Source organism: Balaenoptera borealis (assembly GCF_965194805.1).
Source record: "Balaenoptera borealis genome assembly, chromosome: 11".
NCBI lineage: Eukaryota > Metazoa > Chordata > Mammalia > Artiodactyla > Balaenopteridae > Balaenoptera > Balaenoptera borealis.
The window spans coordinates 40080715-40107047 of record NC_138868.1 but is presented as its reverse complement, the minus strand read 5'-3'; the positions used below and the strand labels follow the sequence as shown (position 1 = coordinate 40107047).

The 26333-nt window shown below is 49.8% G+C and overlaps 1 protein-coding gene across 14 annotated transcripts in view; it reads right to left on the bottom strand.

The window, feature by feature from the left end:
* PLEKHA7 (pleckstrin homology domain containing A7) overlaps positions 1–26333 on the bottom strand; it is a 208063-nt gene that overhangs the window by 14094 nt on the left and 167636 nt on the right. For all 14 annotated transcript variants that reach the window (XR_014231391.1, XR_014231392.1, XM_082341397.1 and 11 more), the window contains 11 exons: positions 25019–25541; positions 24167–24253; positions 21497–21550; positions 11721–11789; positions 11465–11545; positions 10391–10540; positions 9723–9824; positions 4606–4714; positions 4212–4438; positions 304–492; positions 94–211 (listed from right to left, as the gene is read on the bottom strand). Coding sequence is in view for 12 of the 14 variants with exons in the window: in XM_082341397.1 (XP_082197523.1) it covers positions 94–211; positions 304–492; positions 4212–4438; positions 4606–4714; positions 9723–9824; positions 10391–10540; positions 11465–11545; positions 11721–11789; positions 21497–21550; positions 24167–24253; positions 25019–25541 (1709 nt within the window). In the remaining 2 variants the exon portion in view is untranslated. The remainder of the gene's footprint in view (positions 1–93; positions 212–303; positions 493–4211; positions 4439–4605; positions 4715–9722; positions 9825–10390; positions 10541–11464; positions 11546–11720; positions 11790–21496; positions 21551–24166; positions 24254–25018; positions 25542–26333) is intronic.

Here is a 26333-nt window from a genome sequence, read left to right as displayed (position 1 = left end):
GCAGAAGGGCGTGAGGACCGGGCAGGGCTGGGGAGCAGTGGTGTGGCAGTGGCGGGGATGCCCAGGAAGACTCCATGGAAAGTCTCGCCTTACCTCTGCCTGGCAACGTCTGGTACCTGCTCTCAGAGCCCATGAGTCCCAGGGAGGGAGGGGCCATGTCCCCACTGAAGGTCGCCAGCTCAGGCTCACTGACGTATGACCGGAGTTCCACCTGTGGGCAGAGTCTGAGGTCGTCATACCTGCCCCGCTGCCGTCCCTCTCCCCACACACAGCGGGGCAACCCCAGGGGTCCCCCCTGCTCACCCTCGAGTCCCCGTTCACACACTGCCCCTGCTCCCGGTCTCGCTTCCTCTCGTCCGACTGCCGCTTGAGGCCCCTCACTGAAGTGTGCCGGATGATGGTGGCCTCCTTCGGTAGAGGTGGCACGGCCGGGGGCTGGTCCTCCGGGCTGTAGAGCTCAGGGAGCGGGGGCCTGGGAGGTGCCTCGTCTTCCTGCTCAGAAACAAAACCAGAACCAGTGCCCGGTGACAGGATGCTCAGTGGCACCATCACAGTGGTGGCCCAAAGGGAAGGAGCAGGCCACCTTGGGTCTGCAGGGAGTGACCACTTCAGCCCAAAGATGCCAACGTTTCCCCTGGTTGAGCTGTGAGGTCGGGAGACGTCTCTGCTCCAACCCCATCCTTCCCTTTGATTCACACATCCTCCATTTTTCAAAGTGTGATCTACACACAGTCCAGAACTCAGGACACGGGTCCATGCTCTCATGCCACTGGCTCGGAGTGCACCATCAGGGGAGGCAGGCTGGTAACTCTGTGTTTACCTGTATGTTTATGACAGCACCCCACCACCGCCACCCCATCCCACCATGCTCAGACGGAGCCAGCCCACGGTCCCTGCACCGTCTCTGGATCCTTCAGCAGGCTGGGGATCTGAGCAAGGACCATCTACATCCTCCTGCCCTTTCTATCAGAAATGCACATGGTTACAAAATATTTCCTCCTTCCTGACTCAGGCACAGAATAGGCAGTCAGGATGGGTGACTCACTGCCTTCTCCACAGCCCACTCCCTGGGCTGGGATGAATGTAACTATTTTCCTTGAACCCCACTGTCCACAATGCTCTCCGAGAGCTGTGGCCTCTGATTGCTGGCAAAGTCCTATTTCTTAGAGTCACAGACATAGAGAACAGACCGACAGCCTGGCCCCTGACTGCCATGAACACCCACTCCTGGCACAAATGACCACCCAGACTCCTTCCTCCTAACCGCCCCCTTTCTTAGCCTAATTTTGCTTTGTTTTTCAGAGTTCAGGAAAGGGTGCTGTAAGCTTGTTTTGCAAAGGTTTATCAGCACTCTTCTAAAGCAACACATTTCATTACTGTGTGAAGTTTAAGCTGCCTACCTAAGATACCCAGAGGCTCTCTGAGCATCAGTGGTTTCCAAACCCTGACAAGATCTTGGAATCACCAATTCCTAAAAAAGCCCCCCAGAAAGATAAATGCAAACCATTGATTGCCTTTGATTGAAGGGAATAGAATGTCTGGAGACAGAGGGTGGAAGGGAGACATTTTATTGCATACTTTTTTATATCCTTTGATTTTGTACCCTTTCAGAGTATTGTTTAATAAAAAAATGACATTAAATTTAAAAAGCCAAATAAAAATGAAAGAACTATAGCTACATGCAACAATATGGGTGAATCTCACAAACATACTGTTGAAAGGACGCAAGATACGAAAGAATAAATACAGTATTATATATGGGCTAAACAGAAGTGTTTCGGATGCAAATATAGGTAGTGAAACAAAACAAAACAAAAAAGCAAGGAAATTATCAAAAAAGTCAAGATAGTGGTTACCTCTGGGAGAAAGAGAAAGGGCCTACACTGGGAAGAGACCCACAGGCCCAAGGGCTTCTGATTGCTGGCAAAGTCCTATTTCTTAGAGTCACAGACGTAGAGAACAAATGTATGGATACCAAGGGGGAAAGAGGGTGGGGTGGGAGGAATTGGGAGACTGGGATCGACACATATACGTTATTGATACTATGTATAAAATAGACAACTGATGGGAACATACTGTACAGCACAGGGAACTCTACCTAATGCACTGTGGTAACCTAATGGGAGGGAAGTCCAAAAGGGAGGGGATATCTGTATGTGTATGGCTGGTTCATTTTGTTGTGCAGCGGAGGCTAACACAACATTGTAAAGCAACCATACTCCAATAAAAATTAATTGAAAAAAAAAAAAGTCCTATTTCTTGGTCTGAGTGTTGGTATGAAATGGGTAGTCTATTATTATTTACTAAATTATATATTCATGTTTTATGTCAATTTCAGGATGGATACCATTGTTTCACAAAAATAAATATAAAACAAGCAACCAACAATAAAAATGGTAAAACTGGGGCTTCCCTGGTGGCGCAGTGGTTGAGAATCTGCTTGCCAATGCAGGGGACACGGGTTCGAGCCCTGGTCTGGGAAGACCCCACATGCCGCGGAGCAACTAGGCCCGTGAGCCACAATTACTGAGCCTGCGCATCTGGAGCCTGTGCTCCACAACAAGAGAGGCCGCGACGGTGAGAGAGGCCCGCGCACCGCGATGAAGAGTGGCCCCCGCTTGCTGCAACTAGAGAAAGCCCTCGCACAGAAACGAAGACCCAACACAGCCAAAAATAAATAAATAAATAAATAAATGGTAAAACTGGTGAACATATATACAACTAGAAGGAGGGGAGAGAAGACCCACCCACCTTGGTGACCCTGACGCTCAACCAAGTTGAAAGGCCCTGCTTCCGAGCCACAGCAACCAAGCTATGAAGAGGAGCCTCTGTCCTCATCTATTTCAAGCTGCTGGTTCTGCACAAGGGGAAACTGAGGATGCTCAGAGAGGGCATGGGCCTTGCCTGAAGACCCAGAGACAGACAAGGGCTGGAATCCACGCAGTCCTGCTCACAGGCCTTTTTCCCTTTGCTCCTCGTCCCAGGGGGCAGGCATCTTGCATTATATTAGCACCTGTCTGTCCCAGCCACTCCTGCTATTTGTTTTGCTATTTTCTACCTCTTGTTTTGTGGCTGGTGCTCCATGACTCTTAGATCTGGGAGTGGGAAGGAAATCTCAAGATAAAGAAGTTCACAATGACCCTGGTTCCCTGCGCCTGTCTTCCAGCTCTGGACTCTAGACCATGGCTGGAAGCAGGTGAACGGTGAAGACCAGGTATAGGAACTCATGTGTTTTAGCCAGCACTGTGCACTGATCTTGTCAGACGTCCTAAGCATACACGGTGCCCAGGCAAAGCTCCTTCAAGCCCTTGTTGGCAAAAACCTAGAGGTCTCCATTCCAAGGTCCCCTCTGCTATAGCTTCCCTGACACTTGGACCAGGCCCCTCATGTTTTCCAGCCAAGGCTGGCCTGCCCTGGAAACATGAGCTATCACAGTACCTGACCTCTTCTTTTATTTCCTTAGAGCCTTCTGTGCTCCCAGACTCAGCCAAGGGCTTGGCCCCTCTCTATGCCAGGCAAGCCAAGGTGTTGGCCCAGGCAACCACACGGGCCACATACCTAACCTGAGGACCAGGGCTGAATGTCCAGTTAGATGTCAAATGGCACAAAGAATGGTCAGGAGATGTGGATTGGATTTACTAACTAATATGGAGACCTTATGCAAATTTTAACACCTTGGGCCTCAGTTCTCTTATCTGTGGGATGGAGATACTGACCTTCCTGTCTATACTCCCAGAGGTTACTGTGAAGACCACATGTATCCTCACAACCCAGCACAATCCTCAGCTGCAGGTGGAGATAAGGACACTCTTCTGCTAAGGGGAGCTCACTGCCCAAGCTGCAGGTTTGCACGGAGCCCTGCATGGGGCAGCCACACACTTCTCTGCACGATGCAGATCACAAATTCTGCCCTACTCAGTGCAGTCACTGCCTCTTGCTAGGCTTCAGTCTTCCCAGCTGCAAAATGGGAGAGGTGGGCTAGATCACCTCTAAGGGCCCTTCCAGTTCTGGGAGACTAAGCACAATGGCAGGGGCCCCTACCTCTCCTTAACTGCTCATGGCTCAGGAACGCCTCAGGACTCTGGCTGGTCTGTCTCCCCAAGCTTCCCTAAAACCTTCTCTCCCAAGAGAAGAGGACCTGAGGACAGAGAAGGACAATCATCTGCCAGAGAGGAAACGACAGCGCCCAGCTCCTGGTCATCAATACTCACAACTTTGGGCTTCGTCTTGGTTGGTGACTGAAGGGGAGACGTCACCTTCCTCAGCTGGGGCGGGTGAGGTCGGTACGGCACGTAGGTTTGCAGCTGGGGGAAGAGTCGAACCTCCAGAGGGGTCCGCATGGGGCTGGTGGGCGGGCTGGGCTGCAGGGGCGGCTTGCTCTCAGAAGAGGAGATTGAAGGCACAGGCGGGTGAGGAAGCAAAGGCACTGTTTTCCTCTCTGAGGGGTGTGGAGAGAAGCAAAGGGTGCGATGGAACAAAGACCCTCTTCCTCGGAGGACAAGGGGAGTGACTTAGGCCACGAAGACCCGACCTCCCCAGGGGCCATCCCCCAGCTCCAGGCGCTGGCCTCCACCACCCCCACCCCCAGGAAGATGGCCCGCTCACCCGGATTTTTGACCGATTCCACCAGGATTCTGAAGTTCTCTTTATTTGCACTCAGGCCTGCAATGACATCTTCGATCCTCCAGAGATCCTTCTGTATCTGCGATTTCTCCTGAGGAAGATGAGGTAGTGGGTTCATTTCCTTCTTAGCTCCTCACCAGAAGTTTCTTCTTAGGACTTGTGCTGTCATTCAGACAGAGCCCCTCACCCTGGGGGGCAGTATTCCCTTTGGAAACCCCACCAGGTCTAGAGCCAAGCCTGCTTCATGGCTTCCTGGGCAAGTGCAGACGTGAAAGATGCCCAAGGTCCAGGGGAGAAATTTCAGAGAAGCTCTCACAGTCTACCTTTCCTGTTTCCACCTCATTTAAAAATAGACTCCCTTAAATACTGTATGATTCCACTTATGTGAGGTTGTCTAAAGTAACCAAATTCAGAGACAGAAAAATAGAAGGGTGGTTGCCAGAGGCTGAGACGAGGGGGAATAGGGATTGTTTTTTTAATGGGTACAGAGCTCCAGTTTTGGCTGAGGGGAGGGGGGAATGCAGATTGTTGTTTAATGTGTACAGAGTTGCAGTTTTTCAAGATGAAAAAATTTCTGGAGATTGGATGTACAACAATGCGAATACACTTAACAGGACCAAACTGTACACTTAAAAATGGTTAGGTAAAATTTTATGCTACGTATATTTTACAATTTAAAAAAAAGACTGTCTTAGGCAACCACGGCAGAAGGGAAGAGAAGGCAAGGACTAGAGGTTACACCATCCCTAGAATATAAAGAGCATCTTTTTGAAGACAGAGCTGAATCTTGGGATTTTGGATTTAGTATAAGGGGCAGTGGATATTATTTGGCAGTAAAAAGGAATGAAGTACTATGTCTGCTACAACATGGATGAACCTTGAAAACATTATGCTAAGTGAAAGAAGTCAGACACAAAGTGCCACATACTGTATGATTTCATTCATACGAAATGTCCAGAATAGATTAAGTCCATAAAGACAGAAAGTAGGTTAGTCGTTGGCTAGAGCAGGGGTAGAAAGTTGGGGTGGGGATGGGGGGTGACTGTAAATGGGTACCGGGTTTCTTTTGGGGCTTGAAGGAAATGTTACACAACTGATTGTGGGGATGGCTACCCAACTCTGTGAATGTGTTAAGAAAAAAAAAATCAGTGAATTACATACTTTAAAATAGTGAATTTTATGGTATGTGAATTACATGATAAAGCTGTTATTTTTTTTTAAAAAGTACGATGGGAAAAGAGGCAGGCTACACAACCATGCGCAAACTCTGAGAAGCTACACCCAAACCACCAGGGAAGAGGCCCTAGAAAGAGGTGAGCAGGGTCTGCTGTGATTAAAGGGTCGTGGGCACCTTTTAATCGAGTTGTGTAAACATCAGATATGGTATTCTTTTAATTTAAAAATTATCATGGTCCCACCCCATGGACTTAAAAAGGAAGGCTCCACACCCCTATCTCCTTTCCAGGTACACTGCCAGCCTCAACTGGAAGAGTTCTCACGTGTGTGATATTTATGGACCACTGTTCCTGGATACATCCCCACAGGGCTGGGCAGTGAGCAGGTTCTCAGTACATGTACGCTGAATAAATAAAGGACCAATCACATAAAATTCCCTGATCAAATACTATCTAACAGGCATAACAACAGACGTCTGAAGCCTCCCTCCTAAGGGGAGCTCACACTCTCATACTCTCTCCACCCTTCCAACACCACTGCACATCCTCAGGGCTGATAAGCAAATAACAGGCTTAATGCTCAGCTCCACACTAAAGAACGAGTGTCCTAAAACAGACATGTTACTGAGCTAACAGGATTATCTCTAGAGCTGAGGTCCCCAAGCAGAGTGTTGGGAACAGGTGAAGAAGGAGCATGGGGTTAAGGTCATCTCTCCCTCTTTCTCTTTCCTCCCCTGGCAGTCTACCTGGCGTACTTCTACCTGTCAGTTCACAATCCTGCCCCCATTTTGCCTGTCACCTCAACATGTAAGAGAAGAGCAGAGAGAAGCAAAGGCCAGAGAACTTCAATCCAAGGACGATGGAATTTCAGAACTTAACGACAAGGTGAAGGAAGCTTTTGGGGAACACGAGAGTGGGGTTTCATACCTGTATCCTCACATCACACCGAGCAGGAAGGCTCCAATGTACTACATTCAGCAAAGGCTTGAACTCACTGTCCAGAAGTAGGGACACCTACACGTAGCCTCACCTCTCACTGACTCTCAGAGTTACCTGGAAGTTCTTTTATCCTCTGGTTTCCCTGCTTGGGTGGCCATGAGGATCTTCATAAATAAAGCTACTCATCTTTACTCAAAAGGCTATGGGTTTTCTCACAGCCAAACCTGGCTAAAGAGGGGTGAGTTTCCAAGCCCCATTACTGAGAATTTGCATATGGGGCTGCAAGCCTATCTCCAGTGTCAATGATTTATTCAGGACTCTAGCAGCTTGCCTGGTCTAGAATTACACCAAAGAAGTTAGCACAGAGCCTGCTCAAAGAAAGGCTTTGTGAGCTTCCCAGGTCATCGTGGCACTCAGGGAAAGCATGAGCAATGCCACTAGGCTAGGTGGAAATCAAGCTGCAGGGACCAGGCTTCAAACTGGCCTATCTCCTAGTAACTTATAGGGCTAAGTTCTCTAGGAAGTCTGTAACAAGACCTATACATGGCACCCATTTGTTTTTTGGAGGGAAAAAAGGATTCTGGGCCTGCTGTATGTTAAATTACCATGAAATAAGGTACAGTAGAAATACAAATAGCCAATAATCATAAAAAAAGACGTTTAACCTACTAGTAATTAAATGAATGCAAATAAAAACATGATGTCCTTTTTCAGCATGCAGACTGGCAAAAACTAAGAAGACTGATAACATCAAGTGTTGGCAAGGATGTGGGTAAACAGGTTGAGTACTCTCATGCACTATGGGTGGGAGGGCAAATAAGTGCAGCCTTTTAGAGGGTGATTTGGTGGTATCTGCCAACATTTAAGATGTACACTCATGTCAACCCAAACAAGTCCACTCCTAGGAGCCTATCTTAGATAAATGCTCATAAACAAGCTCTAAAGGCAGTTACATAGATGCTCACTGTGATACCATTTATAAAAGCAAAACACTGCAAATAACTTAAATGCCCATCAGAAGAGGAATGGCTAAATAAAGTATGGGATATCCACACTATGAAATCTGTAGCATCAAGACCAACAATGTCTAATACAATTCTGAGATTATGTAAATCTTCTATAATCTGTGCTGTCCAATACAGAAAGCCACTAGCCACATGAAACAATTCTGGTGTGACTAAGGAATATATTTTTAATTTAGTTAATTTTAATTAATTTATGTTTAAATTTAAATAGCTACTATACAGGGCAGCATAAACTTGGGGGTATCTTTCTTGGAAAGATTTCCATTACATAAAGTTATGACAAAAAAGCAAGTTACCAAACAATGTGTAAGTATGATTCCTGTTTAAGTAAGCCCAACTCCCTCCCCCAGATAAATTATATGATACTATGTACGTGCATACGTTTGGAAATGCACAGAAAATGGTCTGGAAGGCAACACTGCAAACCGATGGCACTGATTACATGCTGGGAAGGGGAGGGACTGGGCAGAGAAGGGAAGGAGGGAGGAGGAGCTTTTGTGTCCTGTTTTGGTTTTGCTTCTCATTGTTTGGACTTTTCAGGGAGATGCATTTGTGTGTTTTCTGTATAATTAAAGAAACATAAGGAATGAAAAGCTAAACAAAAAATTATGGCTGAAATTAATGTGGATGGTTGAAGTCTAAGAGGATAAGTCTAATGAGACCGAACAGTTCAAGGAACTAGTAACTAGAAACAATTGTTTAAAGGACTTTGCCAACAATATTCACCTATTTATTTTCAAGCCACTATGCTAAATACTGGGGATACAAAAAGAAGAGGAAAATGTTAGCTCAAATGAAGAGAAATTATGGGAAAAACCCAACAGCCACAGGAGACAGACAAGTTCTGGGTGACCTCATAGGCCAACCCTGAACTACAGGCAAGAGTCTCCTCCACATGCTCCTAGACCAGGCTCTCTGGGACCAGCTCTAAAGCGGCGAGTGGAGGTGAGCGGAAGCATAGCAGGGCCTGGGAAAAGCCTCCTAGTCCACAAACCTAAACCTCCTCCCGAATTCCTTCAGTTTTCTGGGGTGATGCTGATGTGAAGAGAGTCAACACATTCATTAAATCACTTGAATGAAGAGGCTTGGCTAGAACTAGTTCATCAATTAGCAAGCCTAGCTCCCATACTGGCCCAACAGGGTGCCTTGTACACAAGAACCCTCAGTTAATGCTTGCTGAATTCAAATAAATAGAATTTATGTCAGGGTCCTGAAAGAAGAGACACAGATCTGAAGTTAGGTTCAAGAGCAGGTTATTTTCCATTTTCAAAACTTTGAGGGTGGGGTGGAAGCCTGGTTGGGCACCCCAATGGGGGAACACTGGCAGCTGGAGGACCCAACCTGGAAGAAGGAAAACCACACATGGCCTTTCTTCCTCTCAGCTTTGGAGGCAGAGGCAGCTATCAACGGGGCAGCCTGATTTTAGGGCAGAGAAGGCAGGGCTCTTAAGTCTGCCTTTCCTGAGTGAGGCAGGGGCCACAGCAATGGGTATCACCCCACCTGGCCTGAATTCACACTACTGATCAGGTGAAAGCTTGATAACATCTATCCTCAGGAGTCCGGGAGGGAAGGAGGCGGGGCTTCCTGCTGCTAAGTGAGTAGCTAGGAACCCAAGGCAGGGCCAAGAACCAGGAACACAGATCATCCTCAAGTATCTGCAAGGTTCTCAAGGTCACTACTGTCTCCTCTTGGGGCTGTTTCCCCAAATGATCAGTACTAAAACCCTTAGAAAAATGCCCAGGATCTTGTCTTTGAGAGCAGAAAGGCAGGGGGAGCTGAGGTGAGGCTTCTCACGACAGCCTGGCTGGGGCAAGGGTTCCCCAAGGGAGAGCTTGGGGGGGCGAGCAGGCTGAGTCCAGGTGCAAAAAGAGAAGGCCCCTGGGTAGGGCTAACATCCCCCACAGGTGAAGACTCCAAGAAGAAATCAGAGCTCAGAAGGGATGAAGAACCCTTGGGTCACCTGGAAAAAAAAGGCTCTTCTGTGTTGCTCCTGCAGGGTCTGCTTCAGCTGCTCCACATCTCTCTCTAACTTCAGGTATTCATTCCAGGCATTTTCCATCTCCTGTTGGCCAAGGAAATGCTTCTGATTCTTAGTTATGCCACGCCCACCCCTCAGAAGGCCCCATGAGCACCTGTGCTCCTGACCACTGCTGACCCGACAGGGCAAGAGGGAAGGGGAGCCTGGTGGGTCTCAGGCAGGCCTGGGGAGAGAGACAGGCCACCTGCACCGTCCCCTCTCCCACCCTTGGGGATGCTTTGGTTCCCAGGCTCTGGCAGAAAGGGCCTGTACCACGTCAGATAGACAAATAAAAGAGTAGAGATTCTGATGTCTCAGAGTTAACTGCGCACAGATCAGGGGAACAGCCTTGCAGGCTGCTCTCAAACATCTGACCCCTTGGGTGTCACTGTAGCCACCCAGGAGTCAATGACAGAAGGCACCTTACGGCACCGGTAGAGACAAGGTAAGCTACTGTTAGGAGGCAGCCTGGAGGCGTTCTGCTATGCCAAGACTCTCGCCCCCGGCCACCAACTCCACTACAGCTTGGGAGGTGAGAAAAGCAGCCCCCTGGCCAGCCCATGCTGGGGAGGGCAGGGGAGCGTCTGCCACCCTCCACACCCTCTACGCACAGTGGACTCTCTGGAGAGCTCTGCCCGGATGTGGACAAGGTCCTCCTGCAGCAGCCTCTGCTGGTAGGCAATCTTCTCCAGGTGCTGGGGCTGGTCTCGGTACTGCTCCATCTGTCTGTGCAACACCTCCAGCACGGATTCCAGCTGATCCTGCACCAGACAGACCGGGGCCAAAGAGCAAGAGGATGGCAGAACACTCCCGGAGGCCGTCCCCTCCAACCCCGCCCCGCCATGCCAGGAATGAAGCAAACCTGCTGGATCTAACCGAGGCTGAAGGGGCCAGCGCCCAGCTAGGGGCCTGAGAGTCAAGGCCTCTGATTCCAGCTCTGACTCTGCCCGTTGGGTGGCCTCCTGGGACAAATCACCTAACAGCTCTGTGCCTGTCTCCTCATCTATAAACTGGGCATTAGGCCATCCACTCCTTAGGGGATACACTATGAGGCTAAATCAAAGAAGAGATGGAAAACTCTCTAAGCACTTGAATAAAAAGGCCATGTTATTTATAAACCTTGAGAATCACAAATATAATGCCTTGTTAAAATGCAGAAAAGAAAAAATTCACACGAAGTGTCTAAGAGACCAAACATCAGTGGCTACCAGCCTATTCCTCCCCTCCCAACCAGACTTGCTTCCCCTATGGCCCAGATCCTTAGAGGAAAGGAGATTTAGGAAGTGAGAGCCTCTGCCCTGCTATGACTCTGGCCATTTTCTCCAAGGCAGCCCCCGCTTCCCTGGGGTTCAGGAGCCTGGGGTCATCACTGCAAGTCAGTGGAGCCGTCCTCTCCCAGGCTCACCTCACAGGGCTTCCAGGGAGAGGCGGGGGTGGCCCAGAGCAGAATCAAGGTCAGGGAGGTGGTACTTGGGATAATAAGTAGGCTGAGGTCTCCCTGTAAGGTTTCCTCTGCATTCAGACAGAAACCCCACAAGAAATACCCTTTAAATTCAAAGACATTGTTCTGGATAAACTAACATCTGCTGTCCAGTACTAACATGAGAGTCCAGTCTATACTGAGGAAACACAGGATGACAAAACCCCTGCCACCCAGCCCAAGATTACGCAAAACCGATACATACTTTGTTCTCCTTAAGGGCTCGTATCTTGTCTTCCAAGTCCTGGAGGATCCTGTCTTGTTCACAGAAGACGCTCAGTTTAACCTGTGAACAAGAACAGGTTGGAGAGGGCCTGGGATGATGAGAAAAGGCCATGGCCTTGGAGCATGATCCAAAAGCCTTTGGCTACAGATCCATCCAAACCCTGCCTGAAGCTGCCCACCCTGGGTCTGGAGGCAGCAGGCAGGTGAGGGGTGAGCCCGTCACTCTGCTCACTCACGTCAATGTCACTCTCGGCAATCTTCACTGGCTTCAGACTTCGGTCCTTGAGAAGATCCCGGCCTGTCATCTGGGAGGTGAACAATTTAAAGGAGGTTTAACCACGGGGTTCGGAAACAGAAGTCAAGAAGGAAAGTTACCCCTACAACGGACAGGTGTGGAAGTCTCGTCAGTGGCAGGTAGGGGCACGGCATGGAAAGGGCAAAAACTTGGGCAATACCTGCTTTATTTTTATGCTTATTTCATTTCAGGGAAAAAAGAAAACCTTTCTGAGATCCTTTAGTAGTACTTGTAAATTTCTCAAATTGAAGAAAACACAGACTTTCAAGTTACAGTATCATCAACTGTAAAGGCTTAAATTTGCCCCAAGTGAGTTCAGTATGAATCTTGGAAGATTTGCCACTGATAAGAGAGTTTTGCTACTAAACCTGGGGTCAAACATAATTAACAGAAGTCCATGACCCCGCCCAGGGCCATAGGATGGGTAGACCAAGAAGAACTAGCAAATCCCTTGGGCATCGTTGAGCCTTACTTCAAGGAAGTCTGAACAGCCCACCTCCCCACGACTAAGATCAGCCTTCCTCACTCTTCTGATATCTGGGAAGAGGATCTGGCCAAGAGAAGAAGAAACCTGGATTGTTCCTGGCTGAGGTTTTCAACTGATCCCTGAATAGCTGTACTTGCAATACAAGTTATAAGCTACCCTGTCCTCTCAAGAAAGGAAACCACAAAGCAGTAGACAAAAATCACCCAAACTTGAAGCCAGTGGAATTTCACAACATTTGCCATCTTTCCCTAGACCCAGTGTGGGCGACACGTTGCCCATCTCTCACTGACCCCTACGAAGTTAAACACTAACTCTTTTAGTCCATGTTTTCATTTCCTCCTCCAAATCTCCTTCTTCGTCAAAAACTGTGCAGGGGCGGGGGAACCTTTTTCACAGATGCACCCCCATGGCCAAACCATGGTCAGGGATGGCCAGGTCAAACGTGCCCCTTGTACGGGAGGCCGTCTTGCTGAACTCCATTTTGCAGATCTGACCAGAGAAATGGAGGATGGAGCTAGCCATGGCAGAGTCACTATGCAGAGGGTCCCAGTATGGAGGGACACACAGCTGCCGGAGAAATGGCCCTCACTTTCTCCCTACTCCATTAAGTTTGTGAGTGTGAATCAGAAGCAGAGATATATTAGCAAACATTCCCCTCAAAACTCAAGCCAACCGTGTGCCCAAATCTAAAGGTCAAGGTGAAGGTCAAGGGAGAAGCCCTCTCCACGCCTTGAGCTGAAGGCTGAGCCTGGGCTGCAGACCTGCCCCCACCCATTCCCCTGCTCCCTTTGGCGGCACAGTAGAGGACAGGGACCACTGTCTTCTTTATCTTGGTAAAGTCAGCCCCGAACGGAAGGCCTGGCACACTGGAATGCACTCGGCAAATTGCTTATTGCCTCACAGGCAGGTGAAAGGGAAATACATGTAGGTCAGTCCTAGAAAAAGTAGAACTCCAGCCGAATTCTGCTCTTCAAACTGGCAAATTATGTGTACATACAACCATACACACAGTCACAGAACACACTGACCACAGCAACAATCCACAAAAAATGCTGGCTCCTGCAAGGGTAGGGGGCGCAGTGGGGGAAGCGAGGAAGGGGAGTTGATCCTGGTGAACCACCAACACCAGGCAGGTTTTGAGTTTCCCAGGCAGGACTCGGGAACCTAGCAGGTAGAGGTAAGGGAGTCTTCACTCTGTGTCACAGTCCTTTGCCAAAGCGAGGGGCCGTGAGCTTGTCTACCCTCCAAGGGGCTGACCCTTGCCTCGCTTCCTAGGAAGAAATCATTTTCAAATTGAGATAATGCTTTGGGGACTTTTCCTCTTAGCAAAACTCTTCCCTTTATGTCACTGAAGCTTTTTCCAAATGATATGTTTTCGATACTGAAATAGCAAGGCAGAGAGTCTAACTGAGCAATGCCTCATTTATCCAGCACCATCAGGCAAGGAATGAGGTACTTCTGCACAAAAAGGGCACTTTCAGAAAGCTGTCTTTTAAACTTTTTGATGGAAAGCTTTCTAAAAGTATGTCCTTTACTACCTTCACAGAACACTGAATATAAATTCAACCTTTTGGGGGATGAATCAGAGTCATTACAAAAATCAGTAATATAGAATTTCTTAGACGATCGTGTTTAGGACTATTTGCCTATCTAGCTAAATGCTCCCAAATTTCTGCGCTTTCATTTCCATTTCAGATTGACTTATAATGTTTCTTCTCTCTCTCAGGATATGAGCACTCCCTCTTTCCTAAGAAGTAACTTCGTCTTTGTCCCCTTTTAAGGTGCTATGAATTAGGAGTTCAAATGACTGAGTCTATGAGGATTAGAAACTCAGCAGAAGGGACACACTTGCTGCTCTTCCCTGTCTCCCTCCCTCCATCTGGGTTTGGTACCCATCACAGGACATCCTCCCACCCCTTGTGTCTGCCACTATTATGGGCCTTAGTAGATGATCTGTTCTGCCTCCCCTCACTTGACAATAACCTAATTAGGAGGGACTGTGGGGACTGTGATGTATTTTCTCTGTATCCTCAAAGCCCAGCCCAGGGCCTGGCGTATTGAGGATATTTGAGAAGCGTTTGCTTAGTGAGTCTGTGAATGTGACAAAACGAGGTGAGCTGGCTGTGCTCAGGGCCTGAGACCTCTTTCTGTGGAGTAAAGGCCACAGGCTTTAGAGCAGGGGCTTCGTGACAGTGTTTACACAACTCATAGGCCCTTTAAGCTTCTGAATTTAGCTTTGTTCCAGAGAGCTGAGGCTTCTAAGACACAGCCACAAACAGTATATTACATCTAATTTTCCTTTGAAAATTGCACTTTGTGATAGCTATGTTTAAATCCATTCAAAACATCAACTATGGGTCCCCAGCACCTCTGTCACCAGAAAAAGTGAAAGTTAGTGGGCACTCATCCATTTGAAAGAGTCTCCACATCAGAAAGCAATTAAAGGCCTCCCAGGCATCTTACTCCCCTCCAGCACATCCCAAGACACCTATATGCAGGGCCCAAGATGACTGGATACAGCTTCTGCTTTCCAACCTGCAGCCTCCCTTGGAATGCTATAAAAGCTGGCCACGTTTCGGGCACTACCTCTGCATCCCTCAAAGGGGTGGATGGTGGGGAGGTGGGCGTTTTGTTCTAGTCCAGCTCCAGAATGTTTTCAAACATCAACACCCTGCCCTGAAGAAGAGCCACCCTAATCCCAGGGCCACGGTGGAATCTCAGGACACCCCAGCTCCTCCAAGGTGACCAGAAACTGCTGCTCCCTCCCAAGGAACCCAGGCTCTAGGGCAGCCCCCACCATGAAGGCAGACGAGCGAGAATGGGGACATAACACAAGCTGGTGGCAAGCTAGGCAAGCCCCACCCCCCGCCCCCAATGGCAGCACAAATGATGGAGTCACAAAACACTACGGATGAGAGGCTCAGCCTGGTGCACCAGCCAAAACGCTGAGGGAGCTTCAATAGACAGAAAATAAACCGAAATGACTCGCAGGAAGCCTGGGGGCGGTCAGGAGAGCCCCTGGTGAAGCAAGTGATGGAGTCGGCACTGAGCCAGAAGCAATGGAATGGCCCCGCCTGGAGATACAGATCAGATCATCTTACGCTTCTCCTGGGCCGACAGCCCCGTGCTGACTTCTTCAGCACTTTGTAAAGCACGTTGATCAAAGGTTCATTATTTTTTATCTGTTCCAAACAAAAAGGCAAATACAACAAATCGTAACAAGTAAGACATCAAATGACATTTGAAGGAGCCAGAATTTGGGGAACTGGCAAGGGGAAACCTTAAGGAGGATGTGTGTTGTGCAGTTCAAATGAGTGTGTCTCAGTCTGGTTATGCGGCCTCCCAGCCGGTGGACCTTTCCAGACTTCAGTTCCCTCATCCGTAAATGGGGGATCATAAGCGCTGCCTGAAGGATCTTCGTGCAGGCTAGTTTACGTGAGAGTGCTGATTTCAGTGCCCATGTCCTTCCTGGTTCTGCCACTGAAGGCAAGAGGGGACTGCTTCTTCCTCTGTCCTCCCCCCATCACATACTGTAAGATACTGAATCTGTAGTTTAGAGTGGAGCCATGCATTAGTCTCAGCCCCACCCACCTTTGGTCCCTCAGACCCTCGCCTCCACACCTAAACCATTATGTCTTACCCATGATGCCAAATGCTTCCAGCTCCTTTGAGAGGGAACTGTCCCCACCCACTAAGACAATGGATCTCAACCCTGCCTCCACCACTGAGATCACCCAGGAGCTTTAAAAGACTGATGCCTGAGTCCCACTCCAAGAAAACTTGGATGTAATTGGTCTGGGGTGGGGCCTAGGCACTGGGATTCTGAAAAGCCCTCCTGGGTGAGTCTGATGTGCAGCCAGGAGTGGGAAGCACTCCACTAAAAAATGGTTCTCACACTTGAGCATGCTTCAGAATCATCTGGAGGGCTGGGAATATACAGACTTGCTGGGCCCCACCTCCAAAGGTTCTCACTAAGCAGCTCTGGGGTGGGAGCCAAGATTGCTCATTTCTAACAAAGCCCCAGGAATTGCTGACACTGTTCATCTGGGATCACACTTCGAGGACCACTGCTTTTAAACCATGTTTCTCAGCCATACCTACACATTAGAACACCTAGGGAGTGTCTTTCTTTCTTAAAGAGTAATACCTGAGTATTACCAATTAAATCAGAGTCTCTAAGGGGTAAGACCCAAGCATCCATATTCATTGCTCTAGTTCATGACCAGCGTTAACAATCTCTCTTCAGAATAAAAGATCTCTGCTTACTGTGCACAAGAATCACCCCAGAGCTTGATTTTAAAAACACAGAATTCTGGGCATCATTTCCAGAGGTTCTAATTCAACAGAACCCTCCAGATTTGCAAGTTTTTATCAAGCTCCCAGATCATTCTGAGATAGATGGTATTCCAGACCATGACTTAAGAACTCTGCTCCAGAAGCTAACTGGAAACAGACTCTGAACAGAGAAGCCCAGATCTCAGGCTCTGTCAGGAAAAGTCCAGAGGCCAGGCACCTGGAGCCACTGATGACGTCCCTCACTAGGGACAAGAGCCCCTTTGGGGCTGACTTCAATCTGCTCCACCTAAAAGGCACCACCTGTGTGGCTGCAGGTGCCCTCCCCCCCACCTCACTTTCCCAGCTGTGCTTCCCAGATGCATAAAAACAATTCAAGCCGTAAACAACAGCGAACCTTCATACCCCCTTTTCAGACCTGGCTCCGGTGTAGGGTTCTGAAGAGCAGAACATTAATGCCAGAAATACAACTCAGCGAATGCAACTTCAGGGCAGATGAGGTACATGGCACACGGAAGAAAGGAGGCAGGTGTGAAGTTAGTCACAGGGTTCGAATCTCAGCTGCATAACTTTGCAGAAGTTACTTCTCTGATACTCGGGTTCCTGATTAGTAAGGTGCGGATAATAATTCTTATTTGCTCAAAGGTGCTGAGAGGATTAAGTGAGATAATGAACAACAGGTGCCCCAAAATTGCCAGGCAAGAACAGATGCTTAATCAGCATGAAATCCTTTCCACCCTGGCACTGCCAAGTAAACTGCCAGGAAAGTAAACATTTCCAAAGAGGACACTAACACAGAGCATCTTCTAAGAGAGTGGAGTCTGCTTTTATTTGCTCATTTGGCACCCCAGCAGGAATGCTCACTTCAGGAGACCAAGCTCCACAACATGTGGGCAAACACCACCAACGGGTTCTGGAACCCAAGCATCAGCTGATGGAGGCGGAGGGGACATGGGCTCTGGATCCTTAAGTCTGTGGCCTTTGGGACAGGGACGCGGGGGACCCTGTGCCAACCTGGTGGGGGCAGGGAGACCATCCTTCTCCAGAGAGGCTTACCTCTCCCCACAAGGACCCAGGAGGGACCTCTCACAAGAAGCTGGTCACAGCGGGGCTGTGCTCGGTGCCATCTCCACGCCCAGGCTGGGCTACAGCGCCCATTTAATTGTGTCTTCCGAGGCCCTCGTCTCAGGGACCCCCACTGGGCTCGTGGCAGCTCATCTTGTCTAGCACGTCACAGGATCTCAAGAGTCAACGGGCCTGAGGGTTTTCCTGATCCGGTCACTCATCCCACTCAGTGCTCACCTGGCCTCAGCTGCACCGCAGTGATGGGGAGGTCACTATGACCTGTGGTGGCCCTTTTAGAGAAGTCTTTCTTCTACTCAACTAAAACCGGTCTACATGTAGCTGTGATCCACTTGTCTTAATCGCCCCTCAGAGCCCCGGAAGACACATGGTAACATTTAGAGCTTTACAGACTGTCTCTATGTTTTGCCTGCATTGCCCCTTCCTCCTTCAACCATCCGCACTGTAGCTGTGCTGCCTGCTGCTGTGTTTCTTGTGTCTGCCCAGTCTGCTTTCCATTAGGGAATCCCCCACCCTTCACTCCACAGGGAGGCTCGGCTGGGATGAAGCCAACATGAGTGTGCAAGTGGCCACCTTTCTTCCCATGTGGAAAGCAGAACAGTTGGTGGCGTGGCCTGAGTTCCTGGAACGCAGCCCTGGCTACGTGAACCAGTATATTCCCCTTGTGGCTCAGCAGGCTGATTTGGGTTTCGGATACCTGCCAACAAAAGCATCCCGCCTAATACACTCCTCAGCCACAGTTCTTGCAGCCCCTCATCACCTCTCCTTTGATTCCAGCCCTTCCCTCGTCTGGATCCTGAAGTGAAACGTCCATGTGGGAACTCTACACCCCAGCTGGGTCTGAGCAGAGCAGGCCCACTGCCTCCCTGATTTGGAGGGAGGCCTGTCTCTTGGAGGGAGGCCAAGGTGATGTCAGCTTTTCTGAATGATGACTCACACACAACACAAACCCCAGCATCTTTTCCCACCCATGTTGCTGGTAAGCCAAGTGTCTCTCACCTGCTGGTGCTGTTATTGGGGGACTGGTTCTCTAAGAGGAGCTTAGCAACTGGAGTAGCAGCTATAAGACCAGGGAAATTCTGGTATCAACACAGCTGTTTTTCAAGATAAACACTGACAACTTCCAATCACTAGTTAATGTTTTGGTCACATACGGCTCCTAGCTGGTGAAACACCCCAAGGATGCACCTTGTCTCTATCACAGCATAAACATTTCCTGGCAGAAGGACCCCAGTTCAGCTCCATAAAAAACTTAATCCCTTTGGGTCCACAGTAGTAGAAGCAGCACTGTAAGAGCGGCTGGGAGGCAGGGTGATTAAGAGCACCAGCTTCAGAGTCAGAGCTGCTCCCAAGTACTGACCCCCCGTAACTACTAACATGGCCTTGGGAGAGTCATTTACTTCTCTGAGCCGCAGTCAGTGAAAAAAAGATAACACCACCTCCCTTATAGGGCTACTGCCGCGGGTACATAATTTAACAGAAGTAAAACATGGTGACTGACACACATTTTACCCTCTATTGTTATTCCGCTTCTGTTGGCAGTGAGGACACAGACTCCTGGCTCTACTCTGCTATCCTATGCCTCAGTTTTTCTCTCTCTCTCTCTAAATCCCTTTTATTGAGCTCAAGTTCTATAATCTTTAAATAAAACCAGCCTGAGCTGGATCTTCTCTCCAGGACCAACTGTGAGGTCGGCTATCTCACACAAACAGGAATCAGAAGACAGGTATTTCCTGTTACTCTGGCTCAGGCACTTTATTAAGTTCCCTCACACCGTGCACCAAGCACTCTGAAGAGTGTTTTGTGGTACACCTGTGCTGCTGTGAGCCACGCCTCTCCCACAGGCCTCGGTACATCGTGGATGCTCTACAAATACTTCTGTGTCACCTGCATGGCCCCGGGCATGGTGAGGCCAGGGAACAGGGACATGGTGGTACACAGGGCAGATGGAGGCCCGGGGCTGCTCCAGGTCAGATGGGGGTGGTGGGCATGGTGGAAGGACCTACCCAGGTTCAGAGTGCAGGAGGGAGGGCTGGGCTGCACATCTGGCCCACACCACCACGTCTGGGCACTGAGTCCTGACTACCATACTCACTCACTCATGCTCTACGTGACCTGACTACCACATAAGCTAGAAAACGTCCTGGTTTTGAGAGAACCCTCCTTGTGTCGCTCATGTCTGAAAGCCAAGTCTGACTTTTCTTCACTGCACCTTCCTTCCTAAAGCCTAGAAAGACTCTGGAACCTGGACAATCTGCCCCCACTTTTCCAGCCATGGCTCCCACAGTTCCCTTCCCTTTAACGTCACCCAACCTAAACCCTTGGCTCTTCAAGGCTCTGGACACACGCCACCTCCTCCAGAAGGCTTCCCAGCACTGCAGCCACAGTCATCCTCACTATCTCAGCTCTGAGCACTGGGCCAGACAAATCTTTATACGCTCATTGCAAAAAAGTCTGTGTTATTTCAGGACGCTTTCTTTCCCCAACCCAGAACATCTGGAAGTTTCTCAAGGCCAGAGAGCCTCGATTTTTCTCTTCCATCCCCCCTAGCTTCTCCAGAGCTGGATATAGCACAAGTGCTCATTACCAGATACACTAAGTTAACTGAGGGATTCCTAATCAAAGGTCTTGATCTTGCCTCAGAGTGGGGAGGCCCCTCCTCTGCTGCCTTAGGACCTAATGTTCATACCCCTGCTTCTACAAGGTTGGACGACAATCCCCAAGTTAAAAATATCTCAAGCCAGGTACACTGGGGACCGAGGGAGGCATGCCCCCGCCGCAGTCACCTGGGTGTCCTCCCGCAGGGCCCTCTGCCCGCCCTCTCACACCCGCAGTTAATTAAAGGTCACATTCCTTCAGTCTAAGTCATGGCTCAGGCATAAGAAGTGCTTTTCACAGTGGGAGCTTTTGGAGAGCTGTGGGAACAGAACAATAGCAGCCCTCTTCCAGGCAGAATGCCTCTCGCTTCTCTAGCAGCTTTCCCAGCTCTGTCTGTGCTGTGGAGGCTGATTTAGAGCCTGACCTTCATCACCTACAGGGAGGGGCCCGACGTTCATCTCCTAAACACGGAGGGGAGACTCCGGTACCCCTCAGAGCCCTCCGGTACCCCCCAACTACAAAACCAGACAATCCACCAAACTGCTTGTGCCTGAAAACACACATCAGTGGCACCCTGTGAACCAAACACACCCCCGCCCCACTGGAGGCTCTGAAGAAGCAACTGGTTATTATTTGGAGGAACCCTGTGGTTCTAACCAAGGACAGGAAGAAAGCAAGATCTTGTGCCCTCATTCTGGAAGCCAGAGACCTTACAGCAGAATTCACAAGAAACTGAGAGAAGCCCAGAGTCTGAGGCTACAAGAAATTAGACTCTTCTGAAAGGTACAAACTTCCAGTTATAAAATAAATAAATCATGAGGATGTAATGTACAGTATAGTGACTATAGTTAACAATACTGTATTGCATATTTGAATGCTGCTAAGAGAGTAGATCTTAGAAGTTCTCATCATAAGGAAAAAATAACCAAGAATGGTGATAGATGTTAATTAGATTTGTGATCATTTCCCAATATATACAAATATCATTATGTTGTACACCTGGAACTAATACAATGTTATATGTCAATTACATTCAATTTAAAAAAGAAATTTCCAAAAGCCACAGCAACCAAAGAAAAAAATCAAAAACCCCAAAACAAAAAATCCCCCTTCTGATTCAGACAGGAGACATCTTCATTTGAAACCCAGATTTGTAAGACCTGCAAGGCCTTTGGCTTTGGGGCTGGTCTCCAATGAGGCTGACACTCTCCGAAAGGTAAGTGTCCCAGGAAAGCAAGACCCCTGAGGCCACTCACCTTTAGGTCCAGGTACTCCAGGTCTTTCTTCAGCTGGAGGTAGGTATCGTCAGCCTTCAAATGAAGCAGAGAGAGAAAAAAGCCAGTTATGAACACCGAAGGTGTCCACAACTCAGGGCTTCACGTGTGACTCATTTACACCTGTGCAGCTTCGGGGACAAGAGACCACAGCAGACCAGCACATCCAGGCCACAGAGGAAGCACAAATGTCTCGGTGCAGCTCAGGGCTCTCTCAGCATGGTGGATCTCACAGGTCTACCATGTGGGGAAAGCCAGCTTGTTCCCCCCATTGGCTGGGGACAGTTTGATGAGGAGGAGGGAGACAGCACACATCCCACCAGAGGACCAGGACAGCAGAGCAGCTGAGGCAGAGGCGAGCTCCTGAGACAGAACTAGAGAGGTCTACCTGGAAGAGGACATGCTACGCTCCAAACCTTTGCACTGGGCCACTTCACATGCATGAAGGAAAATGACCCCCTGATTGGTGTGGACGGATGCCTGGAAGAGGCACGGAGATGACCTAGGTGACCCAGGGAGGTTCCCTCTTGACCTTGGGTTCTGGAACGATAAGCACCAGTAGCTGCAGAAAGTTTCCTGGAAGTTTTGGCTCCGTTTGCTGAGCATGGAGCCAAGGTGGCTGGGTCAGGAGCTAGATAAGGAAGGTCCAGGCAGACCCGACTGCTTGTGTCATCTCTGACAGTCTGTTGAGTTCTTCAGTATAATTACCAGGAACAGTGAGAATAAGAAAAAGACTCTTTGATTTCCTAGAACTTGTGCTTCCTATGTAATGGATCACAGAAGCTAACTGTGAGGGAGAAGGGCTACGAAAGCTTAAGAAAAACAGTCCAGGCACTTTCTCAGCCAACTAAGAGGCCTCTCAGCAAGCCAAAGCAAGCCAGGGCTAGGAAGGTGATCCGAGTTTAGAGCTCTGATGTAAAACAAACAAAAAGAAATAATGCAAAACGTTCAGGCAGTGCTTTTAAGCATGAGAAGGCCTGAAGGACCACTGCCAGGGACACCAGTGGTTTGCAAGATCTTATTTCTGTCCCTAAACTGTCTCCTTACCCATCCCTACTTCCTCAATCAGCCCAGTCCTGCAGCAAGAGGGACAGAGCAATGTTATTAAAAATCACCCAGATCCACAAATTAGGATTTTTGCACGTGCTCCCTTATATTCATTTTTCCAAATACATTTCCTGTAACTCTCAGGTCCCACTAAAATAGGACAGGTGAGGAAAGTGACAATTCCCTCAACCTCCTCATCTGTCCTCCACCTACTTCTGTGCAGCTCGGCGGACCAGGCTCGTGTGGACCAGCATCTTCTTTAAGACGCTCGGGATGCCCAGGAGAACGACTGTCTGTCTACTCCTCGAGGAGCTTGCCTGCAACCCCTCATGTCTTGGAAACAGTTTAGAACACTGTGCCAGACAGGACCTGGAATCTGGCTCCAGCCTGCATTCCACTAGCTGAGGGATCCTGGGCAAGTCACTTTCCCACCTGTCCTACCTAACCTCTCCCAGGCTACTGTGAAGTTCACTGGGATAACGGGTGTGAAGATGCTCTGACAGTCAGCAGGGCACTGTCCAGATGAGAGGGCACCATGCCTTCTCCCTCCAGGCTGACACACACCTCTCAGCATCCCAAGGAGTACCCAAGGTGGCAACAAGGATGACAGCTAGCACAGCCCTTGGACATGACCACACACCAGCCTGGCAGTCATTACTCACAGGCAGAGAAGCCACAGTTCCAGTCCCTCACACCACATGCAGCCTCCTCCCCAGCAACAGGGGCGTGGGCCCCATGACGGCTGCACGGTGTCTGGCAGTAGCATCCAGAAGCAAACAGGCAGGAACAAGGGAGAGAGCCAGACAGCAGGACAGACTAGAGCACGGGCACGAGGGAGCACGGGCCAGCATGTCACTCCCCTGTCCCCGGGGTGGCCCCCAGCCCTGAGAGAGCCCACCAGCGCTGACCTGGCAGGTGGGAAAGGTCAGCTCGTGCTGCAGTAACTGGCCGATGGCGAAATTTCGCACCCTGGCCAACTTGGCCTGGTGCCGCCGTAACCGGGTGAGAAGCAGTGAGAGCTCCTCCAGCTGCAGGTGTGTAGACACATCATGAGGAAATTAGCCACCGCAGGAGCACGACGCTATAATTACTCTTCACCCCGGTGCCGGCACAGCATTGATGTAACACCATTAAGTAATTATTGCATTAATTCTGTCATTAGGACAAGTAAAGGCACCGGCAGAAAAGGGGCTGCAGGAAGTAGTTTTTATCAGGAAACAGCCACCAGCAGTGCAACCTCACCCAGACTTGAGTTTTGAAGACAGTGAACTAATCAAAGCAAAGACCAGGAAGAAAGGAGAGGAGCTAACCGGAGAAAAAGGCAGGTGGCTGGAAAATGCTGCAGACAAAATGCTGCCCCAAAGAGAATAAACACCACGTTCTCCTCCACTTCCCCCCCCCGCCAGGCTCTTCCGCTGACCTCAGGAGGTCCCAATGCCAGCGGGATGGGCCTGAGCAACTCATTCGACTTCTCTGAGCCTCAGTTTCCTCATCTCTAAAATGGGGATTGCATCTGACTGGCTCAGGGGAGAACCCTGACGAGATTAGCCCTTTGCAAGCTGGATAAGATCAGTCACCTGGAGGGGGAGAGGAGGTGCTGCTTACCGATTTTCCATGTAAACTGGGAGCACTGACAGTGTGGGTCATGTAACCCATGGAGGGCATGGAGCGTCGGTCCACATGAGAGGAGTTCTGCAGGAGGGGAGACAGGAAGTCACACCGAGAGCCGGGCGTGGAGGGGGGCGGGGGCCAGAGCCTCTGCCACTCACTACCAGGGCAGCCAAGCACATGGCACGGCACCTCTCTCAGCCTCAGACTCTCTTCATCTGTCAAACTGGGATACACATCTTTCTCACCAGGTTATGACAATGACAAACTGTGAGAGCCCCTCCGGAGTTAAAACTTAAGTCAGGTTATTATAAATAATTGAACTAGTTAAACACAGACATCTTTCCCTGCCTTCCAAGCTGCAAGGAAGCAGACTTCTAGTTGTGTGACCCTGTGCAAGTAACTTCATCCCTTAATGCCTAAGAGTTCTCACGTGTGAAATGGGCACACGGGTATCCCCTGCTTTACAAAAGTTCGCTTTATGCCACTTTGATTTTACAAAAGACCTACCTTTAGCACCTGTTTTTGATAACCAAAATCCAAAGGGGATTTTCACTTTCACAGAAAATGTAACTGCTTCTTCGCTTTCTGCCACTTTGGCTTACTAAAGGTTTCATAGGAACACTCTACCTTCAGATAGCGGGGGAAACCTGAAATAATAGCACCTACCTCATAGGGGTGTTGTAAGAATTAAAGCCTTTAGCGCTACACCCAGCGCTAAAGTACAGTACTACATAAGTGTTACCTGTCATTATCCTACATCGCTCAAGTTTGTGTTCAAACCATGTGAGGCTCCTAACGTCCTAATGCTGGGCCCCCAGCAGCCTGGCAGGGCCTCCGGAGTCTCACCTTGGTGGTGTGGCCCCATGCCTTCCTGGGAGAACCGCCCAGCGAGATGTCCACACTCCTTCTCTGGTCCGGTGGCTTCACAGTGACCCTCTCTGCTGGCGTGTGTGGCCGCCGGGGTGGGAAGGCCCTCAGGGGCCCCGGGGGAGGGATGTCCGAGGGAGATGGAGGCACAGAGATGGAGCGGGGCACCTCTAACATGCTCCTGCTCCGGCCCTGGTCGGCGAACTCTGGGGAGCCCGCACAGATGGGCGCCGTGGGGCTACCGTGCCGGAACTGCTGGCGCTGCTGCCACTCGTAGAGCTGCCACACGGTGCCGTCCCGGTGTGCCCGGCGCTCCTCACTCGACATCTTCAGGTGGCTGGCTCGGTCCTGCGCGTACTTGTAGTCACTCGGCAGGTTGCGGGGAGGGGGTGAAGAGCCCCCTGACGGGTGTCGGCTGCTCTTGGGAAGAGTCTGGTAGTTTTCTGGGAAGGACAGGGATTGGCTGGGACCCTGGCGAGGAAGGGTCTGGTCCAGGGGCAGGCTGAGGAGAAAGGAGAGGACAGGTAAGAGGACCAGCAAGGGGTCTGCTGGGCTTCTGGAAACACAGCTAGGCAAAGCCACAAAGCCAGGCACGTGAGGGAGCCCTGTACGAACCCCAAAGAACAATCAACGCAGACACCCAGGACTTCAGTCGCTTCTTCCCTTCGCAGAGGATTCCTAAACCACTTTATCCATCAACCTTGGAGTGTCAACCCCCCTACCAGGCTGACTTGGCTGCCCCACTTCAAGTGCAGCATGATTAAACCTGCCTCGCTCTCTCTTGCCATCAGTCAGCTTTTCCATCAGGTGTGCACATCTCTAGGAGATGCCTCACGATTCTCCCGGTCACCAAGATGTTCCCCAGCACCAAGTCCTGGAGGTTCTTAAAGGAAGTGGCTGGCATCAGTTCCTTTCTTTCCCTATTAAGGGGTCTTTAATCCAGATCCCGATTAACTACCTCCACCCCGACAACTCTGAGACCTTCCTAACTAGTTTCCATGCTGTACAGAATCAGCTGCTTGGATCTAATCACTCCTGTGCTCCAAAACCATCAATGGCTCCCTAATGCTTACGAAATAAAATCTAAACCCCTTCTCCTGATACTCATAGCTCTCTAGCACCTGACCTCAACCCACCTTCCCTTCCTGCTGTTTTCTCACTGCTCCTCCTACCCGGGCCAGGATCAAATTGGGGCAAGTTGGCCGTCAAGGGGGCACCCCCCTCTCAGGTGCACCCCTGCACTTGCTGGAGCCTGAGTGTAAGGGCCTCACCCTAATCTTGCCTGGCCTCCTAC